The 19,917-nt window shown below is 38.1% G+C and overlaps 1 protein-coding gene across 1 annotated transcript in view; it reads right to left on the bottom strand.

Annotated features, from left to right (window-relative positions):
• ADGRV1 (adhesion G protein-coupled receptor V1) overlaps nt 1–19,917 on the bottom strand; it is a 508,055-nt gene that overhangs the window by 277,596 nt on the left and 210,542 nt on the right. The window contains exons 78-82 of the mRNA XM_026498632.4: nt 16,402–16,809; nt 10,538–10,722; nt 4,876–5,125; nt 4,214–4,353; nt 2,520–2,680 (exon numbers count right to left, since the gene is read on the bottom strand). Of these exons, the coding sequence (XP_026354417.4) occupies nt 2,520–2,680; nt 4,214–4,353; nt 4,876–5,125; nt 10,538–10,722; nt 16,402–16,809 (1,144 nt within the window). The remainder of the gene's footprint in view (nt 1–2,519; nt 2,681–4,213; nt 4,354–4,875; nt 5,126–10,537; nt 10,723–16,401; nt 16,810–19,917) is intronic.

Raw genomic sequence — 19,917 nt, 5'->3', positions numbered from 1 at the left:
TTAGAGTCAAAATCACAATGATTCCACACAACAGTCTGTCCTGGTACAACATCAACAGTTACAGGAAGCAAGGTCGGCTTCTTTGACATCATCCTCCAGATAGTCCCGTGCTCAGGTACTCAAACCATGCGCAGGTTCCTTAATAATTACATTATAAAATTATAACATTATGGCATTATGATGTAAAGTTATTTTAAGTTGTATTTCTTCCAAGTCACCTCTGAAAGTGAGTTTCATGTTGTTACACCAAGTGCACGGTTATGGTTCACTTATCCTCCCTTTCTATCTTTTTAGCTTCAAAACATAACCTTAGCTTAATGTCTTGGAATTTGGTAAACCAGTTTATAATTTTAAAAGTCAGAGGTATATACCCTCATCTTTCATCTTTCTAAGCTGAGAATTACTAAACTCTGTGGCCTGTGCGCCCATTTCCCACACTTTGATCATTTCAGCTGTTCTGCTCTAGTACACTAAGCAGACCTGCAAACTAGAACTGGAACAGACGTACACTGTGATCTGTCCTGATTGAAATAAAAAGGTTTATTTCCTGTCTAAGTATGTTGCCACGTTTCATGAAAAGAGCTGGTCAGATTGCTTCCAAGTTCAGATGGATATTTGGTATGGTCTGACATAAATTATGAAACGTGTATGTAAGGGGCGCCCGGCTGGCTCGGTCAGTAGAGCGTGCAGCTCTTGATCTCAGGGTTGTGAGCTCAAGCCCCACACTGAAATAAATAAATATATAAATAAATAAATAAAATGAAATGTGTACATAAGTTACATAAACTTCTCATCTCTAGGTCCTGGGGCCCATCGGAGGGATGGACAATCATCCTCCCATGACCGCAGAAACTGAGATAATAATAGAGGACTTTATGTCTCCTACTAAATCTATAGAACACACAATATACACTCCAGTGGGTCATGGGCAGGGAGGAATAAGTCCAATAATTTCACATATGATTCTAAGTTAAAAAAATAAAAGCAGACACTGATATTTAGGTGTTGGTTTTGCAAGAAAAGCTATATTACTTAACAGTTCTTCCAGGAAATACGTTATAGTCCTCTAGTTTTCTATAGAATCAAGATAGCATTCTTTCCTTAGTTATCCAAACTCTGTTTTGATGTTCAGTATTGAGAACAAGCCAGGAACTTTTGTGGGTCACAGCAGCACTTGGTTTTATGTCTCGATGGAAATATATAAAATTACATCTAGATTTTACTGCAGCATTTTACCTTTTGGCTTTATTTTATATCTATGAAATTTCCGTAAATATATGAGCATTGAAATAAAATAGGATGTCTCCATCTGATTTGGGAACTACGTGGGCCTAGAAGAATCGATCAAGCAAGAAATGTTATCCTTATAAAACATGTTATTAAGAATAAGATATTATTAACTTTTGCTATTGAATCTGTTAGGTTTAAAATTAAGATAAATTAAGGGAAATGTATAATCTTATAAAACGAAATTAGAAAGGAAAGATTTTAAGTAACCAGGACAAAGAATAATAATTAATTACCTGTGTCTACCTCCACAAAAGTTTCATAATAAAGACTATTAGAGGGATTGTTTGCACATCAAATAAAAAAGACACAAATGCAGTGATAATCACATTTACAGACAAAAATTATTAAACTAGGATATCGAAATGTCTGAGTTAGTACAATTTGAAATCATTTATTATGGGTGGAGAAACTGAGGTATAGAGAAACTAAGTAATTTGCCCCAGCCACTGGCAGAACGAGGATTTGCACCCAGGCAATCCGGCTCCAGAATTACCATATACACAGTTTTCTGGGTAGCGCATTGTTCACAGAAGCAGCATTGGGCTGTAACGGAGGACTTAGAGCATGGAATGAGTGAGCACAGGAAACACAAATAGAGTTGAAGGAATTCTCAGACTCTCACCTACATAATCAATACAGCAAATGAGAACACCCTATAGTTCTCAAAAATTAAGGTGTAGGTAAATAAGTTCACAGACGTTAATACAATTGAGGTTCCTATTCTTGCCAGAAATGGGGCCTAGATGTAGAAGATGAAAGACACTTTCTTAACACAGTGGTTGAGCGTATTTAAAGCTCCGAGGTTGTATGTTTGGTTTTAAAATGAAAATACAAAATGCTTTGCATATATGATCTCAGACAATCCTGACATTCTGTTGGAGAACCTGCCTTCTACCCCACCATGCTAAAAACTCAATCCTTCCCTGTTATCTAGCTTCTGTCTCACACTATATTTTATATTCCTTATGAGTTAGATCGGTCTTGTTCTTTATTATACCTTATTATGGGATTATATTGCATCCTTGATTGTATCCTCGTGATTCGTTATATCAGTACACAGTTGGCCTTCTACAAACATCCGTTGTATGAAGTAATGAATAAGACAATGGTAAAATTTATTTTCTCCTAGTACGGATAAATTAGTATGTTTGCATCTTGCAAACATGGCAAGACGGACTTTCATTCTTATAAATATTCAAAATTATTGAGTCAAAAATACCACAACTAACCTGAGACACATATAAATCCAGAAGAGAAAAAAGCTTCATTGTATGAAGACAAGCTGTCGGTCTGGGCGTAGACCGCATACGCGGACATGTACGAACAGGCACATTCCACGTAGTCTGCAGTGTCCTCGACCACTTTGCAGAACTGACTGTCAGACAACCAGCTAGGGCAAAAACACAATGGTCACCACCATTCTTTTATCAACACTTACGGTATTTGAGATGGCTTTTCAAGTAAAAATAACTCAGTGAACTTAAGTGTTCTTTACTCAAGCATTAAGCAGACCAATTTTCGAGAAAAAACACTGGAGGGCACATCTTGTCCTAGACATGATACAACAGGTCCCACAGGACGCCTTAAGAAGAAACCTCAATACTCGCTAAGCCTGCAAAGGCATTCCTGATACCAGAGAAGCTGGTCCTCTCAGCAGAGCAGGGCTCGTGCCTAACCTGAAGCACACACACACCCAGGCTTTCATCAGAAGGCACGCCTCGCTCGCACTGGAAAACACCAGAAGGTGGACAGAGCCAACTGCAGGTGCACTCTTCACCCTTCCTCATTTCACAATTCCTCGTATTTCAAACCACAGAAGTTCCTTAAAAGATTATCCACATTTCTTTCTTCATCTCTTTGGTTTTTTTTTTTCTCCTTTGAAGGCAGTTATATTACCTAAATGCCTTCCAGGGTTCTTTCAAATGTTTCTACTATAAGATCTGACTTTTAACACAAAACTTTGTTGTGATTACAGCAAATGTAGTGTCCTGTGCCAAGCCTTGTGAGGGCTCCTCGGGGACCACTCACTTGGGCCTTCTCCCTTTAGTGCCTCTTGAATCCTTTACTTTTCTGAGGACATAAAATTTAACCCCAACTGCAGATTCAAGTTTGAAACATTCATTAGGAGTTATATATTAAGGATGGCACAGTACCTATGTATTAAGTTTAAGATCTGTCACCAGGCATTCAAAATTTCAACTGAAAATTACTTTTTTCACGAAGAAAAAGGCTAACCAGAATTTTGCTGTTTGCAAGACAGTTGGTTACCCAACAAAGCTGTTAAATGTATTTAGAATTTTAGTCTGTGTGCTGGAAGTCAGGAATAAACAGAACCAAGCGACCGATTTGGACCCTAAACCCTCTGGGCAGCAAAGCCTGACCCTCCGGCATTGATTGAGCTCTGGGTAATAGCACGGCTCAGAAACCTGAGGCTGGGTTAGGCCAAGGAGACTCTACAGAAGAATCATTCTCTTCTTCCCATTCCCGTGTATGGTTTAATTCCAAAATGCACTCCAAGTCATATGTAGACTAGAATTATAAATCCCTGCTAATCCCTTTAAACACAGAGCACCAGATCAAGAACCATAAGCCAGATGGAAGGGGCAAAGAAAATTTCCCTTCCTGCCCAGTAAATGAAGCTAACCACAGAAAGGTCATGTGAAATGAGCAGAAGTCACAGTAGGTCCAATGGAAGCAGTAATAATAAAGAAGTGCTGAACATGTACTGAGGTTGCTAGGCTGCACTTGCTGCCTGCCCAATACTAGACCATTTCCTACGCTGCTTTCTCGTTTTTATGGCAGAGATTTTTCTCTACTCCAAAGTCGCACCTGAGGCCACCCTCTACGTTCAGTACAGAAATTGGGCTCAACGGTAATAGAACGGGAAAGGACTGAATTTTAATTTTGAAGAATTATTAAGTACCTTGCAGCAGCCTGATTCCAAAGGAGACACAGAGACGTCTGGGGAATAATCCTAGGTTCGGCAGCATAAATCCTGTAGAGAACCTCATTGTTGTCTGTCAGGGGTTGTGAACGCTGACCTTTCACACTCAAAGACAGTACCTGCAGCGCCACAAAGAACAGAGAAATGGATGGTATTTTAAAATCAGTGTCACGAGTAAGTTCTGAACTTTGATTCATTTTCCTAGTTACTCTAGTCACTTGCTTAATGCCCCTATTTAAATAATTAGCTGGATTACGGATGCAGGGAATCTGACTGGCTTTTCACTGCCAACATTCTACCTCCATCTCAGTTCCCGAGCAGCCTCCGGCGGACACGGCTCACTTTAACCGTCTGACTGCATCATGAGTGGGGAATGTAATACGATATAATATTAGTGAAGGCTACATTTTTCACTTTCCCCCTGTATATATCTTACTCAATAAAACATGAAGGGAAATATTTCCAACTCTACTTGAGACTACACATTCTACAAACAGTTCATAAAGATGGGACGTGTTTCATAATTAGCTCACCACGTGTAGTCCTCACCACAAATTTGATCAAGCGCATGCATTCTGAGGCGTGTGTCTGCTCAGGAAAAATCTGATCCCAACCACACAATTCTTTAAATGATAGATTACCTTATTTTTCAGGGCATGAAGATTGTTTCCAGTTATAAACCACTGCTGGCTGCTATACTCTGTAAACTGGACTAATTTACAGGTACTTTTCCCAGCCATTATTTCTGCCTCTGGAACTTCCAATAACCTCTCTGGAACTCGAATATAATCACCTTCTTTTCCTTCAAACTTGTGCCCATTGATTTGCTGAGGATACCAGTGAAGAGCCAGTATGGACAAATATGGGCAACTGTCAAGGATGGTTTTGCTTCTGTAACAGAAAAGCAAAGGCTCTGCTAAAATGGCATGCATTTATATACACATATCCACTTACACTTGCTAAAATGCGCTCCATGGGGGCTCTGTTCTGTATGCGTCACTATGACATTACCAGCCCAGAGGCTGTAAAGACAATACGCTTTTGGTTCTTTTGCGGTTAACCGTCATATTTTACACAGCACTTTCTGCATCATTTTGCCTGATTCGCCCTTGTAATCTAACACACGGGTTTTGGAAAGCTGTTTCGTGGATATCAGATACAATCTGTGGCTATAAAATGTACTTTTTTGTGTTAGTCACATCAGCGTTGGTGGAATAGGCTGAGGAAAGGATGCACCAGGAAACTGAAACCTCTGCTTTATTTAAGAATACCCTCTTATATACCGAGAGCATGTTTTCATTAAGAGTTTACCTCATCTCTTTCTACTCCATCAGAGCATTTCGAATCTAACCATGTGTTGGTAAGAGAAACAGCCTAGAGCTGGGATCGTCACCCTTTCGACAGCTCTGTTTTAAACACTGTAAGATCCTGTGCTCAGTGAGAGTTCTTCTAAGCCTCGGTGTGTGTTGAAATTACTTGGAAGTGTGTTTAAAAATACAGATTTCTAGGTCACACCCAGACTTACTAAATCAGAATCCTTGCCTGGAGAGGAGGCTAGGGGTTCTACAAGTCTTATTTTTTAACCAGTCCCCCAAGGAACCTGAAAAATCTTGTCTTGGACCCATCATGTTTAGGAACAATGAAGAGATACAAAGATAAATCAGATCTGAAACCTGCCTGAAAAAGTTTGGAGAATATTAATATGTTAGGATAAAAATTGTGCATTAAATGTTGAAAGTTATATGGGCCACAACATACAGAGAGTATCACAATTAAATCATGAGTCTAAATGATACTTTGTCAAAATCCCTAACCTGGGAAATAGAACAGAGAATTTTAAATGGAAAATCTGAGGGAAAAAATGAAAGGGGAAGGGCTCTTTCCTCTAGTTAAATCCTCTTTTAAAAAAAAAAATCTTGACTGGGTCCCCTGGGTGGCTCAGTTGGTTGAACTTCTGACTCTTGGTTTGGGCTCAGGTCATGATCTCAGGGTCCTGAGATGGAGCTCTGGGTCAGGCTCCTGCTTAGCATGGAGTCGACTTGAGATTCCTTCCCCACCCCCCCGTTCCTTCCCCCATTCACTCTCTCACTCTCTCTCTAACAAATATATAAAATATTTTTAAAAAAATCTTCCATAACTTTAACTACCACATTTGAATCGGTGCCTTCAAATATCTAACTTTAATCCAGTCATTCACCCAGGCTCTAGACCCCTGTTGTCCAAGACTCCTCCTAAAACACCTCAATCCATAGAAGCTACCCCTTCATAACAGCTCACCAAACTTATCTCTTAATCTCCCCATCCAGCCTCCCATATCTTCTCTGCTGACTCTAAGCTCAAAGCTGTCACTGCAGCACCCCCTGACCAGGTACACTTTGACTGAGACCAGTGAAGCTCAGCCACATGGCTGCGTACCCTTACCACACTCTCCCTGGAATCTACTAAGACTTAGCCCATCAGTGCCACCCTGGATTCAGTACCTTGGCTTACTGAGACCGATCTAACAGGCAGTGACTCTACCCAGCCCTGACACCAGTGGGCCAAATCCTGGCCCCTGTCACTGGCAGGCAAATGACAACACTTTCCCTGACACTGTAACGTCCTATATCCATGCCCTTCTACCACACTCACTTTGATCAATCCCACAACATGCTTTACATCCTGGCTGAAGAGAAGGAGAGACCCCCACATGAATATGTAGACTGGTACCACCACAGATCCGGTGACCAACCACGGCTGTGCCCTCAGCGCCACTCGACACTGGTTTCACTTGGCTTCCAAGTAATCGTTCCAGATGTCATCATCCTCCTCAACAACCCTGCTCAAGTCCCAAATCTTTCACTCTCAGCAACTGCCCCTGAATACTGCTTAAGATAATATATAAATAACACATATCAGAATGGCCACCAACTCTAGAGTTTTCCAAGTTAAAAGAAAATAAACTACTGTTGATCACTCTCTTATTTTCTGTTTGTCACCTATATGATAATTCTACTACTCAGCTGTTTTCAAGCTACCATCCTCCCCAAGTTCCTGCTTCAGTTTCAGCCCTCATGTCACCTGAACAATTATTCCCTATATAGTCTCCCTATTTCTTGATTTATGCTATTCTTTAATCTGTAACACTGTTCTCAACACGATGTCTCCAGAACCCTGAGTCTGATTCTCTCACACACATACGAATCCTACCTGGCTTATTCTATGTTCAATCTTTAAAGGCTAATGATCTCCCCAAACACACCACACTATTCTTGTGACTCCCATTGCACATGCTGTTTCCTTTCCCTGGACAACTCAGAAGGAAAGGTAATTCAATGGAGAGGAAACACATGGCAGAAACATATTGATCCACTTACTTATTCTATTCAGTCATTATACCGTAACCACTGAGAATCTACCACTGAGAATCTGTACCAGATACCATTCCAGGCCTGGGAATACATTAGGCAACAAGGCAGAAAAGGTCTCACTATGCCTTTGAGGGCACAAATATGGAAACCAGCATTCACAGCAGGATAGCTGGTTCACATCTAAAACAATCTCAATATTCTAGTGACCTTGTACAAATATGGAAAAACAAAAGGAAAGGATTGGGACAATGGGGAATTACAAAGCTATGAATTATTTGACTTCATTGAACAACATAACCGAACACAGTTCAAGAGAGAAAAACAGTAAAAGATATTTTTTAAACACACACACACACACACACACACACACACACACACACACACAGTGGTCTCATTGCAAACGTACTTGAAGTAAAGAAATGATCCATTTCAGAGGTTTCTGAAGACACTGGAGACAGCTATAAAAGGCACTGAGTAGCCCAACTGCTGGTCACTGGTCTCAGACAGACATTTAGGACCAGTGATGAGGGCTGGAGAAAGGGGCCTCCTAAAAGGACATGTAGAGCTTTGCTGATGTACCCAATTGAGAAAACTTCAATCCTCAGGACTCATTAATCAGAGTTAAAAGAAGAGTACAGTGTAAAAGGATGCTGGTTTTGTACCTTAACCTCAGCTCATGCCCGGGCACTAACCTGGGATGAAAGGCTAGGGGCACTTTATAACCACAGCGCTGGAACTGGAGATTTTGTTACAAAACAAGTGGTTACAGTCTCTTCTGACCACAAGGCATGGTGGTCAGCAGGGGATGTGGAGTCAGGCAGGTCTGGGACTGAAGTCTCACCACAACTAATCCTGTGACCCTTGACAAGTTATATCTTTATCTGCAAATGGGAATAATAAAAGCTCTAGCTCTACCTTTGAGCAGCTGCTTAAAATGATCTTTTATAAGAATTAAATACATATAATTTTTAGTAAGGGTTATGTTGAACCATATGAAATTTCCAGTATATTACATACTATTTTAGCTACAAAATAAGGCAACTTCATGTTGTTCAATCTAATACAATGTCAGGACTAGAGCAGAGGTACAGTTAATATCAGCTCTTATTTTGTTCCTTAATCTCTCTTATAAGTCTTTTATATCTAGAATGACTACATCTTTGAACTTTATGTATTTTGTGATCTAAGGACTAAAGTTAAAAGTTTTATATAGTCAACAGATATTTTAATTAACCTGTCAAAGTTCATAAAGGGCCCTAAATAAGTGACTTAAATTATTATACCAGATTTTTATTTTTTTATTTTTTTTTTTACTTTTTTCCCTTATACCAGATTTTTATTTATTTTTTTTAAAGATTTTTATTTATTTATTTGACAGAAATAGAGACAGTCAGCGAGAGAGGGAACACAAGCAGGGGGAGTGGGAGAGGAAGAAGCAGGCTCCCAGCGGAGGAGCCCGATGTGGGGCTCTATCCCAGAACGCCGGGATCACACCCTGAGCCAAAGGCAGATGCTTAACGACTGAGCCACCAGATTTTTAAAACATAGTCTTCAAAATATCTCCGAATTTCAATTTGACTTAATAAATGCTGATGACAGCCTTCATCAGCAAATAAATAATAAATGCTATAAAGATTTATAAAACCACTTTTAATCAGACATGCCCCATTAAATAATAGTCATTATTTTTTTTAAAGACTTATTTACTTATTTGAGAGAGAGTGAGCATGTACATGTGGGGGTGGGAGGGGCAAAGGGAGAGAATCTCAAGCAGACACCCTGCTGAGCAAGGAGCCCTCCGTGGGGCTGAGGCAGGGCTCAGTGTTAGGACCCATGAGATCATGACCTGAGTCCAAACCAAGTCAGGTGCTTAAATGACTTTTTAAATAACCTATATTACTCTGTGAGAATTGGAAGGAAATCTCAATTTTTTTTTTTAAGATTTTATTTATTTATTTGACAGAGATAGAGACAGCCAGCGAGAGAGGGAACACAAGCAGGGGGAGTGGGAGAGGAAGAAGCAGGCTCATGGCGGAGGAGCCTGATGTGGGGCTTGATCCCAGAACGCCGGGATCACGCCCTGAGCCAAAGGCAGACGCTTAACGACTGCACCACCCAGGCGCCCCAGGAAATCTCAATTTCTAACCAATATCTATTATCAGCCATTTTTATGTTAACTGAAATAGAAATTAAAAATTTTTAGGTCTTTGTACTACAGTGATTTAATTTACCTTCTGAATGCAGTTTAAAACACCATGACTTCTAAAGAATATTAACATAGTTACAAAATTAATTATAGAGTTGATAATGAACATGAACCACATTTTATTTTTTCCTTTTCCTCTTGCTTGCTTTCTGCCACGAAACTCCAACCGTGAAACAACTACTCTGAAGTTCAACAACATCGGGAGAGCTGCTTCCAAATGGATGAAACTGAACCGTAACTCCACTGCAACAGCACGTCCAAACATATCTAAAAGTTGGAATCATCTTCCTTTTTTTCTATTCAGAATATATCTTCTAGTGTCAGAAGAGTAAGCAAAAACCTATTTTTTTAATTCCTAAAAAACCCTTCAAAATAAAAGGAATGTATTGTTGACAGAATAATTTCATTTTTCTTGACATAGTTACTGTGTTTTCTTCAAATAACTTCATTTGCCCATTAGATACAATGCATTGGGGTGCGTAGGTGGCTCAGTCGGTTGGGCATCTCACTCTTGCTTTGGCTCAGGTCCTGATCTCAGGGTCTGCATGTGGACCAGAGTCTGCTCCTTCCCTCCTGCTCTGTCCCTCCCCACCCACATGAATGAATAAAATCTTTAGAAGAAAAAACACAATGCATTGACTATATAATCCTTAGTCACAACATCTAAATGTCAATTTGCATTGCATATTACTTTGTAAACTGTGAAGGAATACACATAAAGTATTATTATTATTAAAAAATACTTACTTTTCACCAGGAGAGCCACAAGTAACACCAGTCAGCAGAGAAAAGGCAAAATTCTCAGTCACTTCAGTAAAGTGACTGAATCCCCTAGTGTCTTTGCGCTTCGGGTTAGTAAGAGCACAGAGAATCTCATAAAAAAGACTTCGATTTTCAATACTGAATGCTCGGCTTTTTCCTTCAACCGTTATCTAGAAAAAAAATTCCAGTATGAGAAAATATCTTCAAAAATAAAAACGCTTTATGATACATATGGTACAGTACATGTTCTTTATTAACAGTTATTAAAATTAGCAAAATAAGGAAGAGTCTATGAAGAATTTAAGAAAAATTGGTATCAAAAGTATATTTCAAATGCATTCGCACTTCAAAAAACCATAATCATTTATAAAGAAGAGTCACGATCGGCAAAAATATTTTTTATTTATAACTAGATAAAGCCCCAAATGGTTTCATGGATCACTTATTTTTAACTACAATAATTAACATCATGAATTAAAAGTAATCTCACTTTTCTGTCTACCCCAAGAATTCTTTTTCTTTTGTTCAACAACTGAGGAAATAAATATAAGCATATTTGCCAACATTAGAAGCAAGATTATTCTTGATTACCTGGCTTTTCATGAACAGAAGCCACAATCTACCACTAAATTTCTAAAACATCAAATGAAAAAATCCTTTTCTAACCAAGAGTAGTCAGCAGCTCCTGGCACTCTTGTCTTTATCTGAAAGTATGAGCCTTCCTACCTTGAAGAACTAGGTTATTTGTTGTTTGAGGGACACGGAAAGTAAGAGGAAAATCGTCTTCATGATTTATTTTGTTTTTCCTTGCTAGAATGACAGGGACCACATCTTTATTGTCTGACTAAGCACGGGTGCAAAGCCATTGATTTGTTATTCCACTATTCTTCTACACCTGAGAAGTCCCTATAAATCCTTCAAAATCCAAATTAGTCATCACTTTCTCTGTGATTTATACATTATGCCCCACTTGCCAATATACATAATCACTCTCTTTGTAACTTGCACATATCTTTATTAATGAATTTTTGACAACACTGAAATGATTTGTCTTTTGTTCCTACCAGTTGAGCTCATTGAGGAAGTTGCCTATGTTCCCCATATTATTTTTGAAGCTTTGCAATTTACACAGTGCCAAGCTGATAGCTGAACTCAAGACCTAAGTTTATAAGAATATCCATCTCAAAGATAGTAAGGAAGAATGGAGAATACTCCATAAAGAAAAGATGACAAAAGATACAAAGTAAACTTATTCACTTATCTGGCAATGAAACAAAGTAAAAATTTAGCAAAGTAAAAATTTAGCAAAAAAAAAAAAAAATTACAATGAAGAAAGCAAACAGCCCACACTGACTCTTGAAACAATCGAACTGAATATGTTAAATGGAAAAAAAAGCTCAGGAAATGCTCCCAGAACTCACAGAAAATATAACAGATAAATAAAACAAACCTATAAGATACAACAAGTATATAAAAGGGCTGGTAGAAGCAAAGAGAGAGAGAGAGAGAAAGAGAGAAAGCCACAGTTCCTTGATAAGCTAAAGAAACAGTCATGTCTAAAAATGCAGAGCTTGCTTTATATCCGAAAAAAGAAACACCACCAGATGCATCTGGGTGATTTTTAAATATTATTTCAAGTGTTAAAAAAAATCCTACCAGAAACCAGATAGGAAAGAAAAATTACTAACGGAGAAACAAAAATTCAGTTTGACATCAGACTTTTTTGTAAATGAAATGCCAGAAGGCAACAGAGCGACACGTGTAGTTTTAAGAATTAAAGGTTGTCATCTAAGAATTCTAGAGCCACCCAACCTTCCATTCATATTCAAGGGAAACAGAAAGTTTCCTTTAGTAAAGCGCACAAAAAATAAAACAAAAAGGCCATTTATATAACCCCTGGTTTGTATGGGTGCTATTCTCAGCACGTTATCCTAACTTCTCTGGTGTTCACAACGATCCTATCAGAGAGGTGCTAGTGTGCCTTTGTTTTGTTTCCAGAAAAGGAAACTGAGGCAGAAAGAGGATGCCTAACTTGTCTGAGGGCATGAACATGATGAATGGTCAAGCCCAGGAGGCATGTGTGACAGCTGCCCTGCTCTGACTCAAAACACTCCCTCACTTGCTCGTCCTTAACTAAAAACACAGACTGATACAATTAGCGGTCAAGCCAGTAAAAATTATTGCAAGTATAAAATACAAAACCAGGGAAAAAAATATAGAGCTAAGTGTCAATCACTGTTAGTATGATTATAAAATATAGCAAATGTAAAAAATTATTCTTGAAAAAAATGTACAATATTAAAAAATTCTGACTGTAAAGTCCATTTCACATAAATGACAATAAAAAAAAACCCAAATTATCAAAGTTGATTTATAAAAAAAGTAGAAAACCTGAATGAACCATGGGGAAAGATTTTAAAACTGTCAGGAGAGAAAACAAAAAAAGGAAAACTTTGTTGGGGGAGGGAGGCTATCAAACTTTCACAGAACAAATTATTCCTGCGTTCTTTCAATTGTTCCAGAACACAAAATTAGAGACAACGCCCCCTGACTCATGTTTTACAAGTTTCAATAACCTGGAAGCCAAAACCCAAATAAATTTAAAATTTGCATATCAAACCAGCACTCTTAAAAGACTGATAATATTGTTAAAGCAACCAACAGAATTTTAAATGATTTCCATTGCACCATGCATAGAAAAATGAAGGGATAGAATATTAGGTAATAGCAAAAATTTGCCCAAAGTCACAGCTGGATTTTATCCAGAAAATCTTTATAGTGAATCATTTAAAGCTGTTGCTCTTTTTGGCACAGTATTTGTTTCTTCTGAACATAACAAGAGAATAATAACCATATCTAAGATTTGTTGATTCTTCATATAAAAAATGCATAGTAGAGAGCAGATTCTATTTTTAAGAAGTTAGAATCTGGGGGAAAATAAAATTTACAAATATGAAACAATTTCACGCAAAATACAAGACCTTATAGAATGAAGTGCAACCCAGGACTTGGAAGTCCTATTCTATACTCTTGAATTTGAGGATACCTCAGAGGTATCTATACATTAAGTACATATGGGATATATGAAGACTTGCCAGGTAAAGCACAGGTGACTCTATCTGAATATCAGATAAATGACCAATAATTGTTTGATACAAGTATATATCCCAATTATTTCGTGCAAATATTTATTTTGTCATTTGTGATATTGAAAAATGTATTGTTTACCTGAAATTCAAAGTTTAACATAACAGGGCATCCTGTGTTTTACGTTGAAATTTCAACCTCAGTATATGTGATTATTTACATTTTCAGGGCTTGTTTCATTACTGTCTTATTTGCATTATCATAAATGTCTAAAACATAATTTCTCTCTTTCTTTCTTTTTTTTTTTTTTTGTATGTTAGGAATACACCAGGCCCCTCTTAATGACCATTATTTTTTTCCCCAACTTTTGTTACCATAAGTAATGTTGAAATAAACATTCTATTACACATGTATTTGCACAAATGTTTCCCACATCCATTAGTTATCTTTTTCTTACTCCCCCTCACCACTCAAGTTCTATTGAGATATAATTGACTAAAAACATTAGTTGTCTTTTGACTTTCCTTGTGGTATATGCAGAGAGAAATTTTGTTTAAACTTTATATAGTCAAGTTTGATAAATTCATTCCTTTATGGCTTCTGGGTTTTGTTTTATGCTTTAGAATGAACTTCCCCACATGAAACTTACATATTAAAAACAATTCATCTATGTTTTCTGCTAATACTTTTATGGTTTCATTTTACAATTTCTGATTTGTCTGAGATTTATTTTGGAATAGGGCTTAGGATACAGTTCCAGTTCTGTTTTCCTTTCAAATGATTAAATCAGTAACATTTACCAAATAAGAATTTTTGACCCATTAATCTGAAATATCACTTTTAACAGATATGAAATTTTCATATGTGCTGGCATTTATTTCTGCACTTTCTGTTTTATTTCATTCATGTCAATGTCTATGCCCATAGCAGCATCACCCTGTTTTAATCACTGTAAATTCATAATATATTTTTCATATTTGGTGAGGTCCCTACCATTTTTCTTCATTTTCATAAAATGTCTGCCCATTCTCACATGTATATTCTTCCAGGTCAATAATGGCATCATTTTGTCCAGGTTAAAAAAAAAAATAACTTACTGCTACTTTGATAGGGATTATGTTGCATTTATAGGTTAATTTACAGAAAACTGTTGTCTTCATGACATTGAGTCTTCCTGTTGTGGGACAATGCATAGATTTCTATTTATTCAAGTGTTTCATGTTACTCAGCAGAATTTTTCAGTTTTTTTTAATATATTATTACATAGAACATTATCTAAAATATATTATAAAATGTATTAAATTACTGAATAAGTCAGTTACTCAAATCATCAGAATTCAGTAATGACACACATATAAAAATTGAATTTGAGAAGACAATATGCCACAACCTTAAAAAAGTTTTAGTAACAATAACGTGATTTGAAAATAATCATGTTTGCTAATGGTTACTCAAAAAAATTAATTACATTTTTCCATAGGAGTTTCTCTTATAAGTCAGTTTCATTATTCATGACAGATCCAACAAAAACCAATCAATATATACTACTTGACAACACTAGTTAAAGAAATGTTGATTCTAGACCAATAATATGCAGCTCTCTTATATAACTCATTGGGGGAGGGGGGGAAGGAGCGGAATGTCCTTATCTTCTCTAAATCATATGAAAAAATTTTCTCCTTTCCAAAATGTAGCCACTGTGCATTCTTTCCCTCTTCTTGGCCACAACCAACTTGTTACTGTCCTATGCCATTTCATCATTAGAAAGTTAAAGTAACAATATTTCCCATAGTGAATTCTTGTCTCTAGAGCTTTCTCTGCATGAAATAGCAGTCGTTTCTCTTTGTTTTACTAGCTATTTGGCAGGGCTTCCTCTTCTTGCCTGTGTACTTTGTAATTTTCTTTTCTACCCTTCAGGCGTCACATTTTAAGAGACAGCATGAGAAGTAAAATAGGCATGATAATCTAAAACTCGATTGCTAGCATTTTAAGTATTTAAAGGGTCACCATGTAAAAATACAGTATTTATAAATTCACATGTATGTATTCAAGGTTTTTCATGTTTGTATAGAAATATATTGATAAGAAATATCTTGATTAAGAAAGCTCCAAATAAATCTCCATAAGAGTCTTTTTCCTTGAATAATAATTCTTTTCAGATCTCTTACTTACATTTTTAGGATTTTACATCTCCATTTAATTTCAGCATTGGCAGAAGTGTAAATAAATAAATGGGTTAAAAATACAACCAGGTTGATCTAAGTCCACACCATTTGGTTGCCTGAAATCATGTGGTCATTTCTTATTTCTCCTTCTCTGAAGGAGTGCTCAGGGCCCAGGAGAAGCGGAACAAGCAGAGGGTAGGAGCTCCTGTTCCATGAAGAACTATGTAATCTAGACCAAATCTCTCTTTTTATGGACTCAAAAAAACCGAGATGCAATCTCAAAAGAGATTCATCCAGTTTCTGGAGAATCAGAAAGAGCTTTTAGCTTCTGACATCTGATGTCCCTTTTCAGATGCTGGGCTGTCCTTACTGCTGCAGTAGATTACTGATAATTCTCCAAGTTTAAGACTGAGGTTTCCAGACAGACATCAGTCACATCCAAGCAAAAGTACAGTGTGAGCTATGATGAATTTCACTCTTATGTTCAGAATCTTAACCCTATCATAATTTTATGACGACTGACATGATCACTGTTTTATTTTTTTAATTTATGAAATGTTACTAACCCAACTGCTACTGCTTACAAGGGCTTCTTACCTTATCTATTAAATGCATCACAGCGCTGAGCTGCTCATCTGTGCTCTCTGTGGCCACTTTCATGCTGATGCTGTGGAGTACTCTGTTGAGAATGTCACCATCCAGGGGCTGCTGTAACTGATCCGCGAGTCCCCAGAAGGACTGTGAATCCGCATCAGAGACGAGAGTGATGTTAGCAGTCCCATACATTTGATCAATTCTGGCCCCACCTTTTGGGTCGAAAAGCACAATCTGGAAGCGTTTAGGAAATGGATTTAAAGACCCTGTCTCTGGAGTTAGGATGACATCCAATATGGTGTTTCTCTGGCCCGGTTCGAAGACCAGAGTGCCTTCAGTTCTCACAAAATCCTTCCCAGAAAGAGCTGGAGAGATGAGAGTACGGCCAACTGTTTCAGCACTCCTCAACTCCTAGAAATTAAACACCACCATAGCAGTGAAACTGTAATATCTCTGATTTTGTCCTGAACAAATTCTTACTTCTTAAACAAATCCTATTTCTCTTAAACAAACTGATGGGCCGTAACACCGTGAATACTAAAACATGGGGCTTTATACTTCTTCTAATCTCCTAGATAAATTAGAGAGATAAATACACATCACAGTGATGATGTTAGGAAAGACAGATGTCTTAGGACAGACTCAGGAAGAGGATTAGAAAAGAAATGGAATTACTGCGTCTTGGAAGTTCTGCAACTGTGAACACGCTGTGCTCTAAACACCACGGGCTGCCTTAACAGCAGGGAATATGGAGGGAAAGAAGGAGTATTTACGTTTTCTTTCTCACCTACAAAGTTTGGGAAGATGGCATTTGGAAGAGTAAAAAGAAGGAAGAGGAGAGGCAGGAGGAAGCAGGAGAAACTGGTCTCCTGTTGGTTATACTTTAGTTGTGAAAATACCCTAAAGAATAAGGTCCTGGCCATATAGACTTCTGAATTTCTTCAAATCATGGTTATTAAAAGTTTTTTTTTAAGTGAAGCATGGAAACTTAGTCAAGAAAGAACAAAAGAGGGGCACCTGGGTGGCCCAGTCAGTGGAGTGTCTGACTTTTGGTTTCAGCCCAGGTTGTGATCTTGGGGTGGTGGGATCGAGCCCTGTGAAAGGCTCTATGCTCAGCGCAGAGTCTGCTTGGGACTCTCTCTCCCTCTCCCTTTGCCCCTCCCACTGAGTACATGTGCGCACTCTCTCTCTCTAAAATAAATAAATAAATCTTTTTTAAAAAAGAACAAAAGTAATGTACATTTATTTACTACTGAGCCGACAGATATTGAACTCCTAGTATGTGCCAGGTGGACTACTGTGGCTGTAGATGTGAACGCCAGAATACCTGCATTCATAGGACCTATTCTAGCAGAAGATACAGGTAGTGCAAAAGCTATAGAATTAACAATGTCATTTTACATGAAGATGAATTTTTGAAGAAAAATAAGACTACATAAGGCAATACAGGGTGATGGTAAGGGTACTATTTTAATACCGCCGATCATAGAAGCTCCTGATGTGATATTTGAGCAGAGACCTTAGTGATGGAAACAGACCATATAGCAGCTGGAGGGAAATATTCTAGGCAGAAGGAATAGCAATTACAGAAGCCCTGAGATGGGAACCATCTCAGAATGTTAGAGGAAGAACCAGATGGCCAGTGCAATTGGAAGAAGAATGAAAGTATCAGCTGACATCAGAGAGGTAGGCAGGGTTAGACCATATACATCTATTACATAAAGAGTGGCAGGAAGACACTGGAGGATTCCAGCAGGAGAATGACACATTTTATTTCAGATCTTCATGAGTACTCTGGCTAGAACAGGGGCTGCATAGGCTAGAGCAGGGGATGAGCATAGAGGCAGAGAGGAGATAGGACATTTCTGCATTACTTCATGCAAAACACCGTGGTAGCTTGGAATAAGGCTGTATGAGTGGAAGAGTGACAGGTGCTCTGAGTGGAAATATATTATGAATGTAGAGTCAGTAGGACTTTTTGGTTAACTCAATGCTGGGTGGAAGGGAAGAGGAAAACAGGGATAGCTATTTGCCTAAATGAATGATGGGAAACGGGTAAACACTGTTATGGGAGAAATCAAGAGTTCTTTATCATACACAGTAAACCTGGGATTTTAGACATTCAAATGAAGTTGGCAAGTGTGAGAAATCAGATATAAGTCCCGATCAGGGGTGGTGAAGAGGCTAGAAATAAAAACTGCGGGAGTTCTCATTTTATAGACGATATGTAAAGAAAACAGTTTCGGGCAGCCTAGCCTGCAGAATGAGTCTTGGTGGCCCCCAGTATTTACTGGTCAGGAAGACTAACACAGGCTGCAGGAAGGAGAAGGAGGGAAGGGTTAAGAGTAGGAAAAAGTGGTGCTCCAGAAGCCCAAAGAAGAGCATGCTTCTGGAAGGGACTATTTTTGTCAAAACATGGAAAGTGGATGAAGATAAGGGTTTTCAAGAGCATCTGCAGCACCGTGGTAGGAAAACAAAACAAAACAAAAAACTTCCCTGAAGGAAACAACACAAAAGCTGATTGACTTCAGAATGGATACAGCATCCACTGGAAAACCATATAACAGAAAAAGTGAAACAGCTACACACATCAACATGGGTATTGTTCAAAAACCTGGTGAGCAAAAGCAGCACACCAGAAAACAACACAACTGGAATAGTTTCTTAAAGAGGGAAACATAAAGAGCACACGGTAGGTGATAAAACTATAAATAAATGCAACGAAATAATTCAATATGAAATTCAGGGTGGAGGCTAACTGCAAGAAGAGGAGAGGCTATCTTACAAGAGAAAAGCAGAACGGTCTCAGAGAAGGGTTCACTGTGGCTAGTTCAAAGATTCCGGTGAAGCTGGATTTCTTAAACAGGATGGTGGTGATTTTATGACTATAAACTGCATATATACATTCTGTCCACTGTGTTCTGCTATAATTTATTTCACCGTTCAGACTTACAAAGGAAATGGAACAATCAAAATGTTCTTGTGTTCATAAAATACATATAACAAACACAAACTAGTTGGGGCGCCTGGGTGGCACAGCGGTTAAGCGTCTGCCTTCGGCTCAGGGCGTGATCCCGGCGTTCTGGGATCGAGCCCCACATCAGGCTCCTCCACTGTGAGCCTGCTTCTTCCTCTCCCACTCCCCCTGCTTGTGTTCCCTCTCTCGCTGGCTGTCTCTATCTCTGTTGAATAAATAAATAAAATCTTTAAAAAAAAAAAAACACAAACTAGAAGCATTATGCGATTTAAAAGCAATGATGAAAATCAAGATAGCAATACCCTTTGAATAGCATAGGCAATGGGAGAAGAATAAAAGTCATGCTCTTTCTTGAATTTGTGTGCTTTGGGCTATAGTACATGCATATATAAATAAAAGTATCTGGAATTGGCTTTCAAATGTGGCTTAGCAATAGGCCTATTTAAAGATAACTGGAATCAGTGATATTTTTACTATTCCAAATCTTTATATCCCTTAAGTTTATGTCACAAATACGTAGATATACAGGAACTTATGTAAAG

Source organism: Ursus arctos, unplaced genomic scaffold, assembly GCF_023065955.2.
Source record: "Ursus arctos isolate Adak ecotype North America unplaced genomic scaffold, UrsArc2.0 scaffold_5, whole genome shotgun sequence".
In the NCBI taxonomy this organism is placed as follows: domain Eukaryota; kingdom Metazoa; phylum Chordata; class Mammalia; order Carnivora; family Ursidae; genus Ursus; species Ursus arctos.
This window is presented reverse-complemented; position numbering and strand designations above follow the sequence as displayed.